This window comes from Microtus oregoni, unplaced genomic scaffold, assembly GCF_018167655.1.
Source record: "Microtus oregoni isolate MIOR12 unplaced genomic scaffold, Mior012 000014F_ref0000157, whole genome shotgun sequence".
Taxonomy (NCBI): Eukaryota; Metazoa; Chordata; class Mammalia; order Rodentia; family Cricetidae; genus Microtus; species Microtus oregoni.
In genome coordinates, this window is record NW_024543073.1 from 24,150,349 (window position 1) to 24,166,901 (window position 16,553).

At 39.1% G+C, this 16,553-nt stretch overlaps 1 protein-coding gene across 4 annotated transcripts in view; it reads right to left on the minus strand.

Annotated features, from left to right (window-relative positions):
- Ssbp2 (single stranded DNA binding protein 2) overlaps positions 1–16,553 on the minus strand; it is a 254,278-nt gene that overhangs the window by 162,506 nt on the left and 75,219 nt on the right. For all 4 annotated transcript variants that reach the window (XM_041663319.1, XM_041663317.1, XM_041663320.1 and 1 more), the window contains exon 2: positions 13,868–13,940. In XM_041663319.1, the coding sequence (XP_041519253.1) occupies positions 13,868–13,940 (73 nt within the window). The remainder of the gene's footprint in view (positions 1–13,867; positions 13,941–16,553) is intronic.

Consider the following 16,553-nt stretch of genomic DNA (forward strand, 5'->3'; position numbering starts at 1 on the left):
GGCGGCGGCGGGGCTGCGTCCCCAACACCCCAGCCGCCTGCCCGGCTAGCTTATGCCCCGAAATAATTACACGGACACTGTATTCTTTTAATCACTGCTTGGCCCATTCTCTTCTAGGCTAATTCTCACATATTAATTTAGCACATTTCTAATCATCTGTGTATGGCACCCCAAGGTGCGCTTACCAGGAAGATTCTAGCCTATGTCCATCCTGGGTCGGACCTTCATCGCGTGTGTCTGCCAGGGAGCAGGGCATGGCGTCTCTGCTGAGGTGTCTGCTCTGGAGAGCAGAGCTGTCGCGACTCTGAGCTCACTTCCTCTTCCTCCCAGCATTTTGTTCTGTTTACTCCTCCCACCTATCCTCTAACCAATAAAATGGGCCAGGGCACTGCCTTTATTAGCCAATGACCTTCCTCCATCATTTACCCTAAAAGACATTCTCACAAAAAGTTAATCTAGCATTATTGTCTCCTACACCAAAATAGCCAGAGATACATCACACAAAAACACTTACATGTTCAGTTTTATACTAAATAAAATTAAACTTACTAATCAGAACAATATAAAATACCTTTGTGAATATCATCTGTACAACCAGGGAAGAGAATAAAATTGTAACCAGGAAGATGAAGGAAGCAGAACCCAGCCTTGAGGAGACTCCTCAGATGGGAACACAAGTCAGCAGGTGATCATAACAGAGCCTGCTCTTAGAGATAAGCGGATATGAAAGTGTGGGAACTTTGGAGAGTGAGCTTTAAACCCAGTCTGCAGAAAGAAGGGAAGGCTGTCCAGAGCAGCTTCCCAAGTGCAGAGCGCTGGCAGCCATATCCATCCCTGAATCTCCCCCAACCCTCTATAACACCAGGAGGAAGGGCCCATGTAGTAGTACACATGGGGAAAGTACTGTGAAAAAGCCTTCCAGGTGTCCTGCTTGATTTCAAGAGAAAGCTTCCGGAACAAGCTGGGTAATTGCAAACTTGATCTAGATGAAGGAACATATCTCTGGGAGAGGCCTCTGCTGAGGAAGATTTCTCAGACTTTACCATTCAGTCACTCATTCTCCCTCCACTGCCACATCAAGGGACCATGACTCTGTCTCTATATGGGGAGGGCAAGAAAAAAGCTGTGAGAGAAAACACTTGAGAGATGAGACTGGGTGAGAAAGCAGGAACCAGATCGATGGAAGTTGAGACTCAACTTAAAGTCTATAATGTTGAAACTTCTAGGAGAAAACATGGGGAATACTCTTCAAGACATTGGGGCCAGCAACTCATTGCCACAGCAATGAGCCCAAGTATCTGCAGACTGGGGCTACATGAAAACACAAGGAAACCAGCAGTTGGACAAACAGGCCACAGAAAGGGGGAAAGTCTTTCGTCTACATTTCATACTGGGGCTAACATACAGACTTTATCTGTATCAGAAAAAAAAACTGAAGAAATTAAATACCAAGGAACTAAAACTTCCAGTCAACAAATGAACAGTTTTTAAAGAAACACAGAAAACCAATAACTATTTTTAAAGTGTTCAACATTAAAACTACTTCAAGACATCATCTCACCACAGTTGTAATGAAATCATCAAGTCCTCAAGAAAGCTCACAACAAATGTTGGAGAGGATGTAGGTGAAAGAAACCCTGCTCGCTGCTGGTTGGAGCACAAATTAATAAGCCATTATAGGTATCAGTTTGGAGGTTACTCAAAAGTTTAAAAATAGAACTGCCATATGACCTAGTTATTCCACTCCTGGAGTAAGCCCAAGGAACTCTATTTCTTTCCACAGAGATATTTGCACATCTCTATTTACTATAGCAAGGCAATGGAACAAACAGATATCTATCCACAGATGAATGGATAATAAAAATTTTGTACAAATAATAAATAAAATGAGGATTTCAATGTGAGAGTGTGGGGAGGCCATAGTAGGGGCTCCAGGGTGTGTAGCTATGAGGAACTGGGAGATGAAAGGGAAAGGGGACAGTAATAAAATTCTATTTCAACAAAATAAATGTCAGATAAAAATAAAACTGATGATGATCCAGGTCTAAAGAAGAAAATGAAAAACTTGCAAGAAAACGGACTTAGACTGTATAATATTAAACAAAGTACCCAAACTCAGAAAGAAAGAAAAAAATGGGTGCTCTCCCTCAGATGTGGCCTGTAATGTATAAACACCTGTAAGTGTGGGTATACCTTAACGTTTAGTAAGAAGACACAGAAAGGGCACTATCAGGTGATGAGAAAAGCTCGATCATACAAACGGACACACGCATCAGGGAAGACGATACAAAACTAACAGTCTGTGTGGTATCAACACTGCCTGCTTTGTATATAAAGCATAAGCTCATACAGTGTAACTGAGCGCGTGAGAGCAGAAGCGAAGCCCAGAGCTTCAGAGCCGGGCTCCAACTGGAGTTCACTGGGATGTGCAGACACTAGACCCGAGCACTTCCTTGTTTTGGTCCCTATCTTAGTCTAGGATTCTAAGAACATGACATGTAAATGACCTGGAATCTTAAAGCAGACAACTAATGTACTGCCAACAGAACAAATGAAGTACGACAGCAATCTTAAGAAAGCTAAATAAAAGCTCGAGCAATCAGTGAACTTGGGAAGATTAAATGTGAGCAATAAACACAAACACATCATATAAATGAAGGTAGATTTTAATTTGAGTTCCCCTAAGTAGTGACATTTAGAAAAGGTGCATTTTTGTCTCCTTGTATCTGATGATTTCAGTCCCTCATATCCTCTGGTTCATAAACACTAAGGAATACTACTTAACTAATATTGATGAGAAATAACACTGTGATGGCCTATTAGATATAATATAGTCCAAAACATTTCTGTTCTGCTCTCAACTTTTTGCCATACCAGATCTTCATGGCTCGTGTCTTCAAGAGAGGGCATAATATCACAAATGTGCCCCAAACACACTAATATTCTGCGCACTGGAATTAACCCTATCTTAGGAATAACAAGCTTTTCAAAATATTGTTCTTGTATTTCAAGCTTTCACCTTGGCTTTGCATAATATGCTCATGAAACAACCACTGTTGTTAGTTAAAAACAGAGAGTGAAATCACGTGAGGTCTCAGGGCCAGGAGTACTGGAGGTAGGATTAGATTTACACCCCAGTTACCACCATTGTCCTCCCTGAACTGCCAACCAACCAGAAGCTATTTCAGAGATGAGACAGTGAACTCTGAGAAGCCACACGTATGTGTTACTGATAGTCTTTTATCAGAAGAAGTCAGAAGGCACTCTGAGTGTTTTAAAGCATCATATCCTATTATTCCTTAAAGAAACTCAAAATGGATCACATGTACCATTGCTCTCAGCCTGATAACATTTTTTACTAGAAAGTGACTATAGCTCATCTTTCCCATGTTAGATTACAGTTCTGTACCAGAAGCAGCTCAACTTCAGTCTACCTTTTACCATTACTGAATGAATAACACTGAAAGCCAGAAATGATCCCACAGCAAGTGGTCCGCTATTTCCAAACTGTCACTAGCTCATGCAGAGCTTACTTACGGAGAGAAAGAAATCCTCTCAAAGGGGCAAAACAGACTGGAGAAATGGACATCAGAAATAACCTAAGGACTGTCAACAGCAAATCTAATTGCAAATGTTGATACCTATACTCCCAGAACAGCATGAGGCCATTACAAAGAACAGGCCGTCTCTCCATGGAAAAGACATGCTCTACTAGTTAGCAAGTTGGAAAGAAAACAACATGTACAATAGAAAAAAAATGTTCTGTTTGAAAGCGGGGGGGGGGATTGTACACAGTTAAGAGAGTGTATATTAAATATAGCAATATAGCACACCAAATTTATAATTCTCTTCTGGAAAGGGGTAATAGAAGACTTCCATTTTAAAATTACATTCATTTATGCATTTGTTACTTAGCTACTATATATTAACCAGTGGCATTGATAAATGGCCAGAACATTGATAAATGTACCATGTCAGCCAACATTTGAGAAACAATTGTTCTAAATGAAATCTTCAACTCACTGAGTGCTCTGCTGTGGCCTCTGTGGTTGGTTTCTCTGCCCGGATAACATCTATGCCAACAAGTTCTCTGTCTCTCAAGTCTTCCTTCTTCTCTGTCCCAGCCCCACCATAGGCTTTCCTTCTCTGACACTTTGTCCTGTTTGAATATCATATACCCTCTCTTCCTACCACATGACCAGCTAGAATCTCTATACAACTACAACTTCCAAGCAATTCTCAAAACCCTTTCTTCTGCCATATTTGAGATTTGTGGCAGTGTCTGTGATTATGCTCGCTCTATCATGCAATCAAGCATTTTCAGCACTTCTACATAAGCTAAGAACCAAACACTGAATCATGAACAAAATATACATTAGTAGATGTATGGCTTATGGTGTAAGTACAAGGTACATCTAACACAACAATGCTCCTATGAATCATCTCATAAATATGGTCAGGTCAAGTTGGCTGGAGAGAGATCTTATTTTATATGACTAATCGAATATCCCATGAAAAAATGGTATTGGCTTTGAAGGGAGTGTGTGTGTGTATGTGTATAAAATTACAACCCATTTTTATTTGAGGAAAATTAGAAAATAAATATTGTCAATAAAGGAAACCTTTCAACCATGTATAGTTCTTGTTTTTATACCAGAGATTTTAAATTTGGGTCAATAACTGCATTACAGGATTAGTGAGCCTTTGAAAGTTTGACAAAAAAAAATGGCAATATGTATTTTTCTAAGGTGAGAGTCTGCATTTTACTATTCATCAGGTTTTTAAGAGTATCCCATTTAAAAAAATTAAGAACTATCTCTTTCCTCATAACTTTACAAAATAAAAAATAAAAATTGTCAAGTGTATATAATATTTTCTATCTCAGCCTCCTTGCTGCTGGCTAGCTTTCTGTTGAGCTCTGCCTTCAGGACATGCTAGCAGGACATCAAGAGCAGGCAGGCCTGTGGGTCCAAAAGTGACAATTCTGGACATCAACAACACCTATGCATATGGGATAGGTGTGATGTGGGGGTGGGAAGTGTAGAGATAAGAGGTCAATGTTAGGAAAAAATCCACAGTCAGTATTGTGAATTTCCTTGAAATTGTCCTTATTTTTCTGATACGGTCTCTGGCTAAGCCCAGAGTTCACTAATGACTACACTTGCTGATCCCCAGGTTCCAAGTACTAGAATAGAGGTGGGCTCTGCTGAGCCCAGCTTTTGATGTCAGCAAAACCAGGGTATAAACTTTGGTCCTTGTATCATAAGCGATCCGTCTCCACAGCCTGCTAACAACACTTCTCCGAAGCTCTGGCTTTGTTAGCACAGCATCTTACAGCAGACTGAAGCCCCTTCAAGAACATATCAATAAGTGCACCAATAGGTCTCAAGCTCAGGGTCTCTAAACTTTTCTGTTTTCATAAATTCTTTCACACTTTTTGAATGTGTAGCATTTTTAAAAATTTTAACAACATAAAGGATAAAACCTGTTCTTGAGTGTGTATCCAACTCATTCGCAAATAAAATGCCTGAGATTTCTAATCTAGATAGAATGTACTGATCCCTCTGATTTCTAAGGTATAAGTATGTGCACACATCAAACTAAACACATATAAATGCAAATGAAATAAAAATATTTAGAAATTGAAACAAAGGAAATTTAACAGAAGTAAAATCTCCCTGTGCTTGGACGTGAATAAGCTGAAGCTGTGCTGTCTATCCACACATGGCTCCTAGATCTGAGTTCCGTTAGCTGAGCACTTCCCAGTTGTCCCTACCACAGTCAAATACTCCACAGTCGTATGGGACTGTTGGGAGCCTTACCAAACAATGCACACTGGCAGCCTTCCATGAGCAGTCTCAGATAGCACTGCTTTGTTTTAGAAGGAAGGAAAATAAAAAAAATAATACACATACATATATACATATATGTAAATTTTTTTCTTGGGGAAACTCCTCAATTGTTCTTGCTGGTTTGGGTTTTATTCTAAAGGTTATTAGGTGGTTATAAAAGGAAAGACTTTTTAGTATACCGTGTAACAAAAAGTTTAAAAATTACAAATGATATCTCGACAAGAAGTTCAGGATGTCTGGGAGAATTTTTTTTTAAGGATAATATAGACAATATAAAAACTGCAAGGATTCAGCAAGTCAGAAGGCAAAATGCAGTTCAAGAGAACAGCTGGTGGGAACTTCTCTGTGGCCAGAGAGAAACAAAAACACAGCCAGTATCAATTGTATCTAAGCAGTGTCACTGTCCATAAAATCCCAAATTTTTTCCCACTATTCGCTGACCTTCTGCAAGAATCTCTCACCTTCAAGAGCAATGAGTTAATGGAACTTAGGAACTACACAGAGAACAGAACCTCGGACACAGAAAAGGGTGAGCTGGTGGGGCAGCAGAACTCATTGTAATACTCCAAAGAAACAAGAAAGCCAGCAAGAGAATCGATGTTCCTCCACTGAGGTTCTCTGATAGCAGGGAAGCCTTGAGAGAGCCTATAACATTCATCTCAGGGCTGGAAACATTTTACAGCAAAGGGTACCCCAAAAGTCAGATAACTGTAGGCCCCTCAAGTACAGACACATGGCATATCCATGTACATATAAGATGTATACTTGCTATTGTGCCCAAAAATTACATAAAAAATAGAAAAAAAAACCTGAAACTACAAAAATAAAAAAAAATTACTGGTCACAAGTGTAAAAGGCAACATTGTGAAGCACACATACCTTCCAGACACTATTCTATACAACTTATATGTACTGATCCAACATACACCCCTGTGCAAATCTGTAGTATTATCATCATCTTTCATAATTAAGAAAATCAGCTAAGATGTGGTGCATATTCAAACTCAAGACATTTGTTGAAAGGCAATTATAGATTTGAATTAAAGCTCAAGAAGCTGACTAGCAAGTACAATTTCATTTCTTTATACAGGAGAAACATGGAAGGGAACTGTGAAGTCTACAGTGTCCAATAACTGAGCACTGAAAAAGCAATCCTTCATTAGATGTTGCAAAGTTACTATTTCAGGTCAACTTGTTGGCCAAGAAAGGAGGACAGCAAAGATAAACTGTAAAAGGAAAGGGGGAAATGTGTAACTTTACAGTGACATTTTACCCGACTACCCCAAGACAGGGTTTCTCTGTGAAGTCACTCTGTAACCCACGCTGGTCACAAACTCAGAGATCTATCTTCCTTTGCCTTCTAGGTGCTGGGATTAAAGGTGTGCATTACTACGCCTGGCTAGCATGTTAACTCTTAATTATATATTCGTTAAGAACACCCAGCCTCATTTCCAAGCATGAATATTATAAAACATTCAAAAAACAACAGGAATTCTCTCTATATGGGAATAATATAACAAGAAAAACACAACTAGCAATGAGTGCAAAGTATTAACGCTGACCTAGAGTTGAAAGGTTTCTGAACAATCTCTTAAAGCTGAATCTTACTGGTCATGAAGACAAAGCAGAACAGGACTCGGTGCTGACCCCATTCCTACAGAGCATCTGAAGTCAGGAAGTAGAAAGCCACTCTATGTAGGTTTGAGGCAGTAAGTAAAATGATCACATGCCAAAAGTAACTCTGAACTTGTTAGTTCAACCAAGTTAGAGAATGGCTTGGCCATCACTGTTAGTCCAGTGTTTTCAGTTTCATTTAGAAAAAGAAATAAAGAATAGAATTCCTGAATCCTTTAACGAGTGGATCTCTGAATCTGTATCTCTTTCTTGTGCCTTTGGGGGGGAGGGGGTCTTTTCCTTCTGTTTATTTTGTCCTATTCAAAGTCCAGGGTGCTAGTTGTTATCTTTTCTTACTATGTTTTATTTCATTTTAAAAAGGAAAGTAAAAGGAGCTGGTCTAATTATGGTCTTCACTCTTCCAACCAACAATAAAGCCATCAGGAGCAGTCAATTGTTCAAAGTTAGGTCAGGAGCACTTTTTTAAAAGATTAAGCCCACATGAATAACTGGGCTGGTGAGAAAAATGTCTTGCTTGTCCAAATGCCACTGGACGTACTGAGTACCCTTCCCGCAGTTTCAGCTGTAACAATCAGCCCAAGTAAATGTAAGAAATGGTCCAGCACAGTAATCTTGACTCCAAAGAACTTACTAATATTATAACCTCTCTGATATTGAAGGAGAACTTGAGAAAGAAGTGGCTACTTTGCATTGAACCTCAGCAAAAATATTAGGTTGAAGTAACTATTTCAATCCTCTCTTTATTACAAAACTCAACCCAAATAATTCATCCCACCTATTTTTAGTTTCTTGTGTAACAGATCTGAGTAAGGTAAAAATCTGAGTAAGGTAAAAACCTGGGAAAAGAGTAGTAAAGACTAACAGAACATGTGCAGTCATATACAACTGAACTGCTTAAAAAGTTACTCTAGGTTGTTTCCAGGTTCTCTCTGTGACAAGTGCTGCTATGAACATAGCTGAGCACATGTCCTTGTGGTATAATTGAGCATCCTTTGGGTATATGCCCAAAAGTGGTATTGCTGGGTCTTGAGGAAGGTTGTTTCCTAATTTTCTGAGAAATCACCACACTGACATCCAAAGGGGCTGTACCAGCTTGCATTCCCACCAGCAATGCAGAAGTGTTCCCTTTACCCCACAACCTCTCCAGCATAATTTGTCATCAGTGTTTTTGATCTTGGCCATTCTTACAGGTGTTAAGATGGAATCTCAGAGTTGTTTTGATTTGCGTTTCTCTGATGGCTAAGGATGTTGAACATTTCCTTTAGTGTCTTTTAGCCATTTTAGATTCCTCTGTTGAGAGTTCTCTGTTTAGGCCTGTACTCCATTTTTTTATTGGATTATTTGTTCTTTTGATGACCAATTTCTTGTGTTCTTTGTATAATTTGGAGATCATTCTTCTGTCTGATGTGGGGTTGGTGAAGATCTTTTTCCATTCTGTAGTCTGTCTTTTTGTCTTGTTGACCATGTCCTTTGCTTTACAGAAGCTTTTCAGTTTCAGGAGGTCCCATTTATTAATTGTTTCTCAGTGTCTGTGCTACTGGGGTTATATTTAGGAAGTAGTTTCCTGTGCCAATGCGTTCAAGTGTACTTCCCACTTTTTCTTCTATAAGGTTCAGTGTGGCTGGCTTTATGTTGAGGTCTTTGATTCATTTGGACTTGAGTTTTGTGCATGGTGATAGATATAGGTCTATTTTCATTCATCTACATGTTGATATCCAGTTACGCCAGCACCTTTTGCTGAATATGTCTTCCTTTTTTCCATTTTATATTTTTTGCTTCAAAATCGGGTATTTGAAAGACTTATATCTAAGTCTTCGATTCAGTTCTATTGTTCCTCCTGTCTGTTCTTATCCCAATACCAGACTTCTTTCAGTACTGTAGCTCTTGAGTAGAATTTGAAGTCAGGGACTGTGATGCCTCCAGAAGTGCCCCTCGACCGAAGAATGGATAGGAAAATGTGGTACATTTACACAATGAAGTACTACACAGCAGAAAAAAATAATGACAGCTTAAAATTTGCAGGCAATTGGATGAAGCTAGAAAACATCATTTTGAGTGCAGTAACCCAGACCCAGATAGACAAATATCATACATACTCACTTATCTCACTCATAAGTGGCTTTTAGAGATAAAGCAGAAAAAAAAACCGCCTACAGCCTACAATTCAAAATCCCAGAGAACCCAGATAACACTGAGGACCCTAAAAGAGACATACATATATCTAATCTACATGAGAAGTAGAAAAAGACAAGATCTCCTGAGTAAATAGGGAGCATGGGGACCTTGGGGGAGGGTTGAAGAGGAGAGAGGAGAGGCAGGGAGGGGAGCAGAGAAAAATGTAGAGCTCAATTAAATCCATTACAAAAAGAAGCTTTAAAAAAAGTCATTCTATAGAGAGAGCCCTCTAGCTCTGCGTGTGTAGGGTGGAGAGCTCTAAACACCACATTCATGCTTTTCTCTCCCCTCTGTGCTGTCTACAGCCAGGGCGCAGGGTAACATGGATATCTTAGAATAGACTTAACGATGCTGTTCTTTTACTGTAAACTTCCATAGGCTCTGTCATCAAGAAGGTAGTGTAAAATTTCCTATTGAAGTATGCAATGGTCTTCCTGTATAGGCCCCTGCAGGCTGCACTGACATCTTAAAGACAGAGAACCCTGAGAAAGCCTTCTCAGTGAATGGTCACCCAAGTCATATGAGTACATACGAGGAGAAGGGTTTAGGCACAGTAAGCAAACACAAGCAATTAGATATTGCAGACACTTACAATGTGAGAGAATAAAAAGTTAGGCACTGAAATATAACCAACTGCAATTATCAAAACTCCAGCATGTGCTCAGCAAAATGATATTACAAAGACACCCCAAGTTTCCATGTGTAAATTCAGAACACTTAAGATTATGTATTTTCTATATTTTTAAACAAGTATAAATATATAAACATAATATATGTAAAGATTCTATAACTAGGGAGAACCCCTCTGACACTCCCTCCCCACTTCTCGGATGGTGCACACACTTAGGCTGTGCTATCATGTGCTCTGATCATGTCCTCCACTCCACCCATCTACCAGTCTTCTTCCTTACCCAGTCTCCGTTCTGCTCCCATGGGTGTGTGAGTGTGTGTGTGTGTGTGTGTGTGTGCGCGCGCGCGCGCACTTTTATATAACCTATACTACTAAGTCTAGGATCTTCAAATGAAAGAAAACAGCAATACCTTTCTCGAATTTTTTATTTTAATAAAATTTATTTAATAAATTTTATTTTAATAAAATTTTATTTTAATAAAATTTAATAAAATTTTATTTTAATAAAATTTAATAAAATTTTATTTTAATAAAATTTATTTTAATAAAATCGTTTATTTTACTCAATATGATAATCTCAAGTTTACCCATTTTTCTAGAAAATAGCAAAATTATATTTTTTCTGACTGAATAACACTTCACTTTGCATATTACCCTATTTTATTTACCCTTTTATTTGTAGACACCTACAATACAAACAAATAACATGGATAGAGTGTATCTGTGATACACTGACTTAGAGTCCTATAGGTACAGAACCAGAGGAAATATGCAATGTGTCATGTATTTAGTTCTGTGAAAAACTTCCATAGTAATTTCCATAATGACTGGAAATTTCCATAGTTCCTTTTTACCCACATCCTCACTAGACTTTGTCTTTAGCTGCTACAGGGTGAGATGGTGTTTCCAGGTAGTTCTAACATGCATTTCCCTGATTACTAAACATGAGACAGTTTTTCTGATTATTAGTCATCTGTGCTTCATCTTCTGAGATACTCATCTCACTAGCTCATTTATTGATAGAGGTGTTTGGGAACCTTTTGGAGTTGAGTATTTTTGAGTTGATATGCTCTCGATGTTAATCCTTTGGGAGATGTCTAGTTAGGAAAGATCTCTTCTGTTTGGAGGGTGTCTTCTCACTTGAATGTTTGCTATACAGCAGCTCTCTCATTTCATGCAATCCCATTAGACAGTTCTTGGGTTTTATTTCCTGGGTTGTAGTTTTACAGAAAGTCATTACCTATGTTATGACTGAATTGCTTTCCTGCTACTTCCCAGGCAACGGTGTTTCCAGTCTCATAGTAAGGTCTCTGATACATCTGAAAATGATTTTTGCATAGAGTAGGAGAAATTAAGTTTCATTTCCCTTCGTATGGATCACATTTACAGCACCATTTTTGGAAGTGTCTGCTCTTCAATGCATGTTTTTTTACATGGCTGTAAACCATGTAACTTTAGGGGTCTAATTTCTGGGTCCTCCATTGCATGGATCTGCATGTCTGCTTTGATGCCAACACTATGCTGTTTTGTTATCACAAACCTGTAACATAACTTGAAATTGGGCGCGTTACTATCTCTAGCACTGATCTTTTTTCTCAAGACTCTAGCCTGGAGTTTTACACGCTCATGTGACTTTTAGCATTTTTTTCATATTTCTGTGAAGAATTTTGTTGTATTTTGATGGAGACTGCATTGTTTCTGTAGATCATTCTTAGTAATATGGCCATTTTTTATTATACTGATACTGACAATCCTTGAACATGGAAAATGTTTCCTTCAATTTCCTTATTTGATATTTGTTGTGGTTTTAAACAGAATGGCCTCCAAGGGGTCATATGTTTGAATATCTGATCTGTGTGTTAATGTATACACTTGTTTGAGAGCAAAGGAATCAAAAGTAAGCTATCCCTCATGTGAAGCAAGACCAGAAGGGGTTTCCCGCACACATGGCAAGCGTAGACCATTGACCATGGACAACTTGAATTTTAATTCCATAACTCATTAACTTGATCCTGTTCTGATTAATACAACAGCAGTAATGTGTCATGCAAATTCCTTAAAAGATTTTGAAATAATAAATTTGGTGCTTGATGTGCCTACTACATAACAGAATTCAGCCTTCTCATTCTCCTTATCATAATGCAGATTAGAGAAGAAAAATAGAGTTGTATAAGAAAGCTCAGATTCAGGGCCGGGTGGTGGTGGCACACGCCTTTAATCCCAGCACTCTGGAGGCAGAGGCAGGCGGATCTCTGTGAGTTCGAGGCCAGCCTGGTCTACAAGAGCTAGTTCTAGGACAGGAACCAAAAGCTACGGAGAAACCCTGTCTCGAAAATTCAAAAAAAAAAAAAGAAAGGAAGGAAGGAAGGAAGGAAGGAAGGAAGGAAGAAAGAAAGAGAAAGCTCAGATTCAGATTCAGAGCTGGAAAAAGCAAAAGAGGAGCAGACACTTGCCTGTAATTCCAGCACTCGGGAGGCTGAGGCAGGTGTGATGGCAAGTTTGAGGTCAGCGTGTTTCCAACAAGAAAATCAAACCAGAATGGTGACAGAGGAGAGAGAGAATATCAAGAGTTTTTAAAATATTTTCAAAAATATTTTGAAACACCCAACTCTTATTTATGTAAAATATAAAACAACAAATTCACATTTTCAAAACTTGTAAACAGGGGCTGAAGAGATAGCTCAGAGGTTAAGAGCACTGGCTGCTCTTCCAGAGGTCCTGAGTTCAATTCCCAGCAACCACATGGTGGCTCACAACCACCTATAATGAGATCTGGTGCCCTCTTCTGGTCTGCAGGCATACGTGCAAGGCAGACACTGTATATATAATGAATGAATAAATAAAAACTTGCAAACAAATGCTAGCATAAGATACTGTTGGAAACGGCCCCAGAAGGAAGTGTAAGGTGTGTACACATGTGTCTGTGTGCAAGCATGCACAGGTGCACTAGTAGCACTTATGAGCACCTGGCACTTGTGCATCACTCAGTGAACAACTTGGAAGTCTGTTCTCTTCTTCTGTAACGTCATGCTGGGGACCAAATTCAGATCATCAGGCATGCTAACAAGAACTTTTACCCAAAGAGCCAGCCCACTGGCCCTCAACTACATCTTCTCAAGACAAAGCCTCTCTGATGAGCAGGCTGGGCTGGCTGGTTCCCCTCTGAGGACAGAAATGCACACCACCACAGTCAGACTTTGCTGTGTGTATGTGCTTGAGATCAGACTAACTGAACCGCCTCCTCAGTCACCACAGTCAGACTTTGCTGTGTGTATATGCTTGGGATCAGACTAACTGAACCGCCTCCTCAGGCCTAGTGGAAGCTTCTAAAGCAAAGTTGCATTCTTGGTTATTATTGCCACATTGAGATAACTTTCTACAGGAATAAATACCTAGAAAGTTTACTAGACAGTTACTGAGTTCCACAGAAATGGTGTCTTGAGATACTAAAAACACTTACATAACAATCTACAAAGATTATATTATATAAAATGCTACCTGAGCACTTCATCATTCTCTATATTTCTCATTCATTTACATAGCAAATGTAATGCAGAAAACATATAAAACATACCTCTGATAAAAATGTTTGGGCCGATTTCTGAGCTCCTACATGGAGCAGATATTCATATACGTAGAGCGCTAACCTGGAAAACAGACGAGACATTCACTGAGAGGAGGATTTTAATGTGTTTAACCAATCATTCTACATCAAAGACATTTATACACTAATAGTGACAGAAAATAAACCTTTGGTCTTTCAATGAGAATGTCTATATATTCAGGAAGAAATTAATTATACTAATGTGTTAGGTTTTAGAGAAAAAATAACTATATTTTTTCTTACATCATCTCACTTATTCAAACATTCTCTTTGTTATACTTAATATAATCAATAGTTTAAAACCAAAAATTAATAATTCCTATATCCCATTTTAAGGTAAATCCCATTTTTTTCATTAGTAAAATAAATGAATTAACTGATTGAATTTTATTACCTTTGACCCTTTTGGTGGCCAATATTGTTAACCCACTTATGTATACACCCAGCTCAAAACGTGTTTGGTATCAATGTTAACACTTGTTTAAAAGTTTCCACCTTCTACTTAATCTTTAGACTTGATTATTAGACCAATTAATATTCTAGTGTATAAGGAATTCAAATTCACAGATAATTTCAGTATATGCAAACTTTAAAGTTAATATGTTAGTCATTTGGAGACTTACAGTTTAAAGGTTAAAACAAAATTATATATAAATTTATTACTCAAATACATAATGTAGAGTGTGTCATATACATTTACACTGCTTTCCTTATCTTGTGGGTTCAGAATTTTTAAACTGTACCATGCGGTTCAATTTCAGTTGAGCTGTTAAGATGTTATTCACAAACTCAATGAATCTGACGCAGTATTTTATTGATATCTTGGACAGATGCCCAGATATCTCACAACAGTTCAGCTTCCACTGCAGTATATTTACCAATATTGAGCCAGGTTTACCGTAAATAATGCAATGTAACAATAACCACAATTTGGTATGGCTACACCACTTTTCTTGCCAAGTGAATTTTGATTATTAAAGATTGATGGCATTTGCAAAAGTGATAATGTTCTTCCTTCCCATGAAAATACACCAAGCATCTGTCACAGAAAATAAGAAATCCTACGCAAATTAAGTTGTTCTGTCCACTTAATTACTTCTCCATTTAAAATCAACAGATATTTTACTGAGGACCACTAAGTGACACCGAGTAGACATTCAACAGTGACTGCAGATAACTGTACGGCAGTGGCCATGAGTGAAGGGTGAAGTGTTACTGGATCTCCTCCAGGGGGCTGGCACTCTTAGGTCGCTGCTTCGCTCCCTTCCCACCCAGCATGCTTGATGGCATGGCAGCTTCTTTCCAAAGCTGGAGCTCACAGAGGGAGTGTGGCTCACCCTGCGCACAGCACAGGAACTGCAGGCACTGCAATGTGCCTGTGGCTTAAACAAACATTCCTGGTAGTGACTCTGAACACCCACTGAACACACATGCCCTGCACATGCCGCCTCAGCATGAGCCACACAATCATATGGTTCACTGACTATGATGGCAAATTTTACTTTGAAAAGGGAAAAACAGAATATCTCTCTGGATAGACGTGACTTGCAAAGCCAGGGTCTAACACCTACCAGTACCCACTAGGCAGGAAATGGGACTTGTGTCAAAGACTGAAGGCTAGTCTACCACGTTTGAAGAATTTGAGAGACAGAAGGAAGCAGAGGAACCATGGTGAGCTTGTGGGGAAAGAGGCACTGGTAACAGGTCCAACTGTATCTCCAAATCAGTTGAAGTTTCTCTCAAAGTTCCATCCTTTATACTGACCATGTTCAAAGTTAAATTCACCTTATCCATCTGCTTCTATGGTTCTTTGTTCAAAAAGAATCATTTAAAAAAGTTTGTGGGAGCCTAGGCAGTTTGGATGCTCACCTTACTAGACCTGGATGGAGGTGGGCGGTCCTTGGACTTCCCACAGGTCAGGGAACCCTCATTGCTCTTCGAGCTGATGAGGGAGGGGGACTTGATCGGGGGAGGGGGAGGGAAATGGGAGGCGGTGGCAGGGAGGAGGCAGAAATCCTTAATAAATAAATAAATTAAAAAAAAGTTTGACTTTCAGTTCCCTGAATCTGTCAAATAGAAGAATATGTTCCTCCCATTATTGACAGATTAATTACTATGAAAATTTTGGCTAGCTAATTCAGCATTAGATGTCTCAAGAGCTCCCCACAACAACAGTACTGAAAACACTAAAATAAGAATAACTGGAAGTTCTAGTCTTAGGGTTTTCGTTGCTGTGATGAAACACCATGATCAAAGCAACTGGGGGAGGAAAGGATTTGTTCAGCTCACACTTCCATAGCACCGTTCATCACTGAAGAAAGTCAGGACAGGAACTCAAACAGGGAAGAGACCTAGAGGCAGGAGCTGATGCAGAGACCATGGAGGAGTGCAGATTACTGGCTTGCTCCTCATGGCTTGCTCAACCTGTTTTCTTGCAGAATCCAGGACCACCAGCTCAGGGATGTCATTACCCACAATGACCTGGGCCCTCCCCCATTAATTACTATAAGAAAATGCCTTATAGCTGGATCTTATGGAGACATTTTTTTTTTCAATTGAAGTTTCCTCTTTTCAGATGACCTTAGCCTGTGTCAAGCTAACATAAAACTAGCCAGGACAATTCTGGAAGGAAGATTATGGAAAGAAAAAAAGAAAG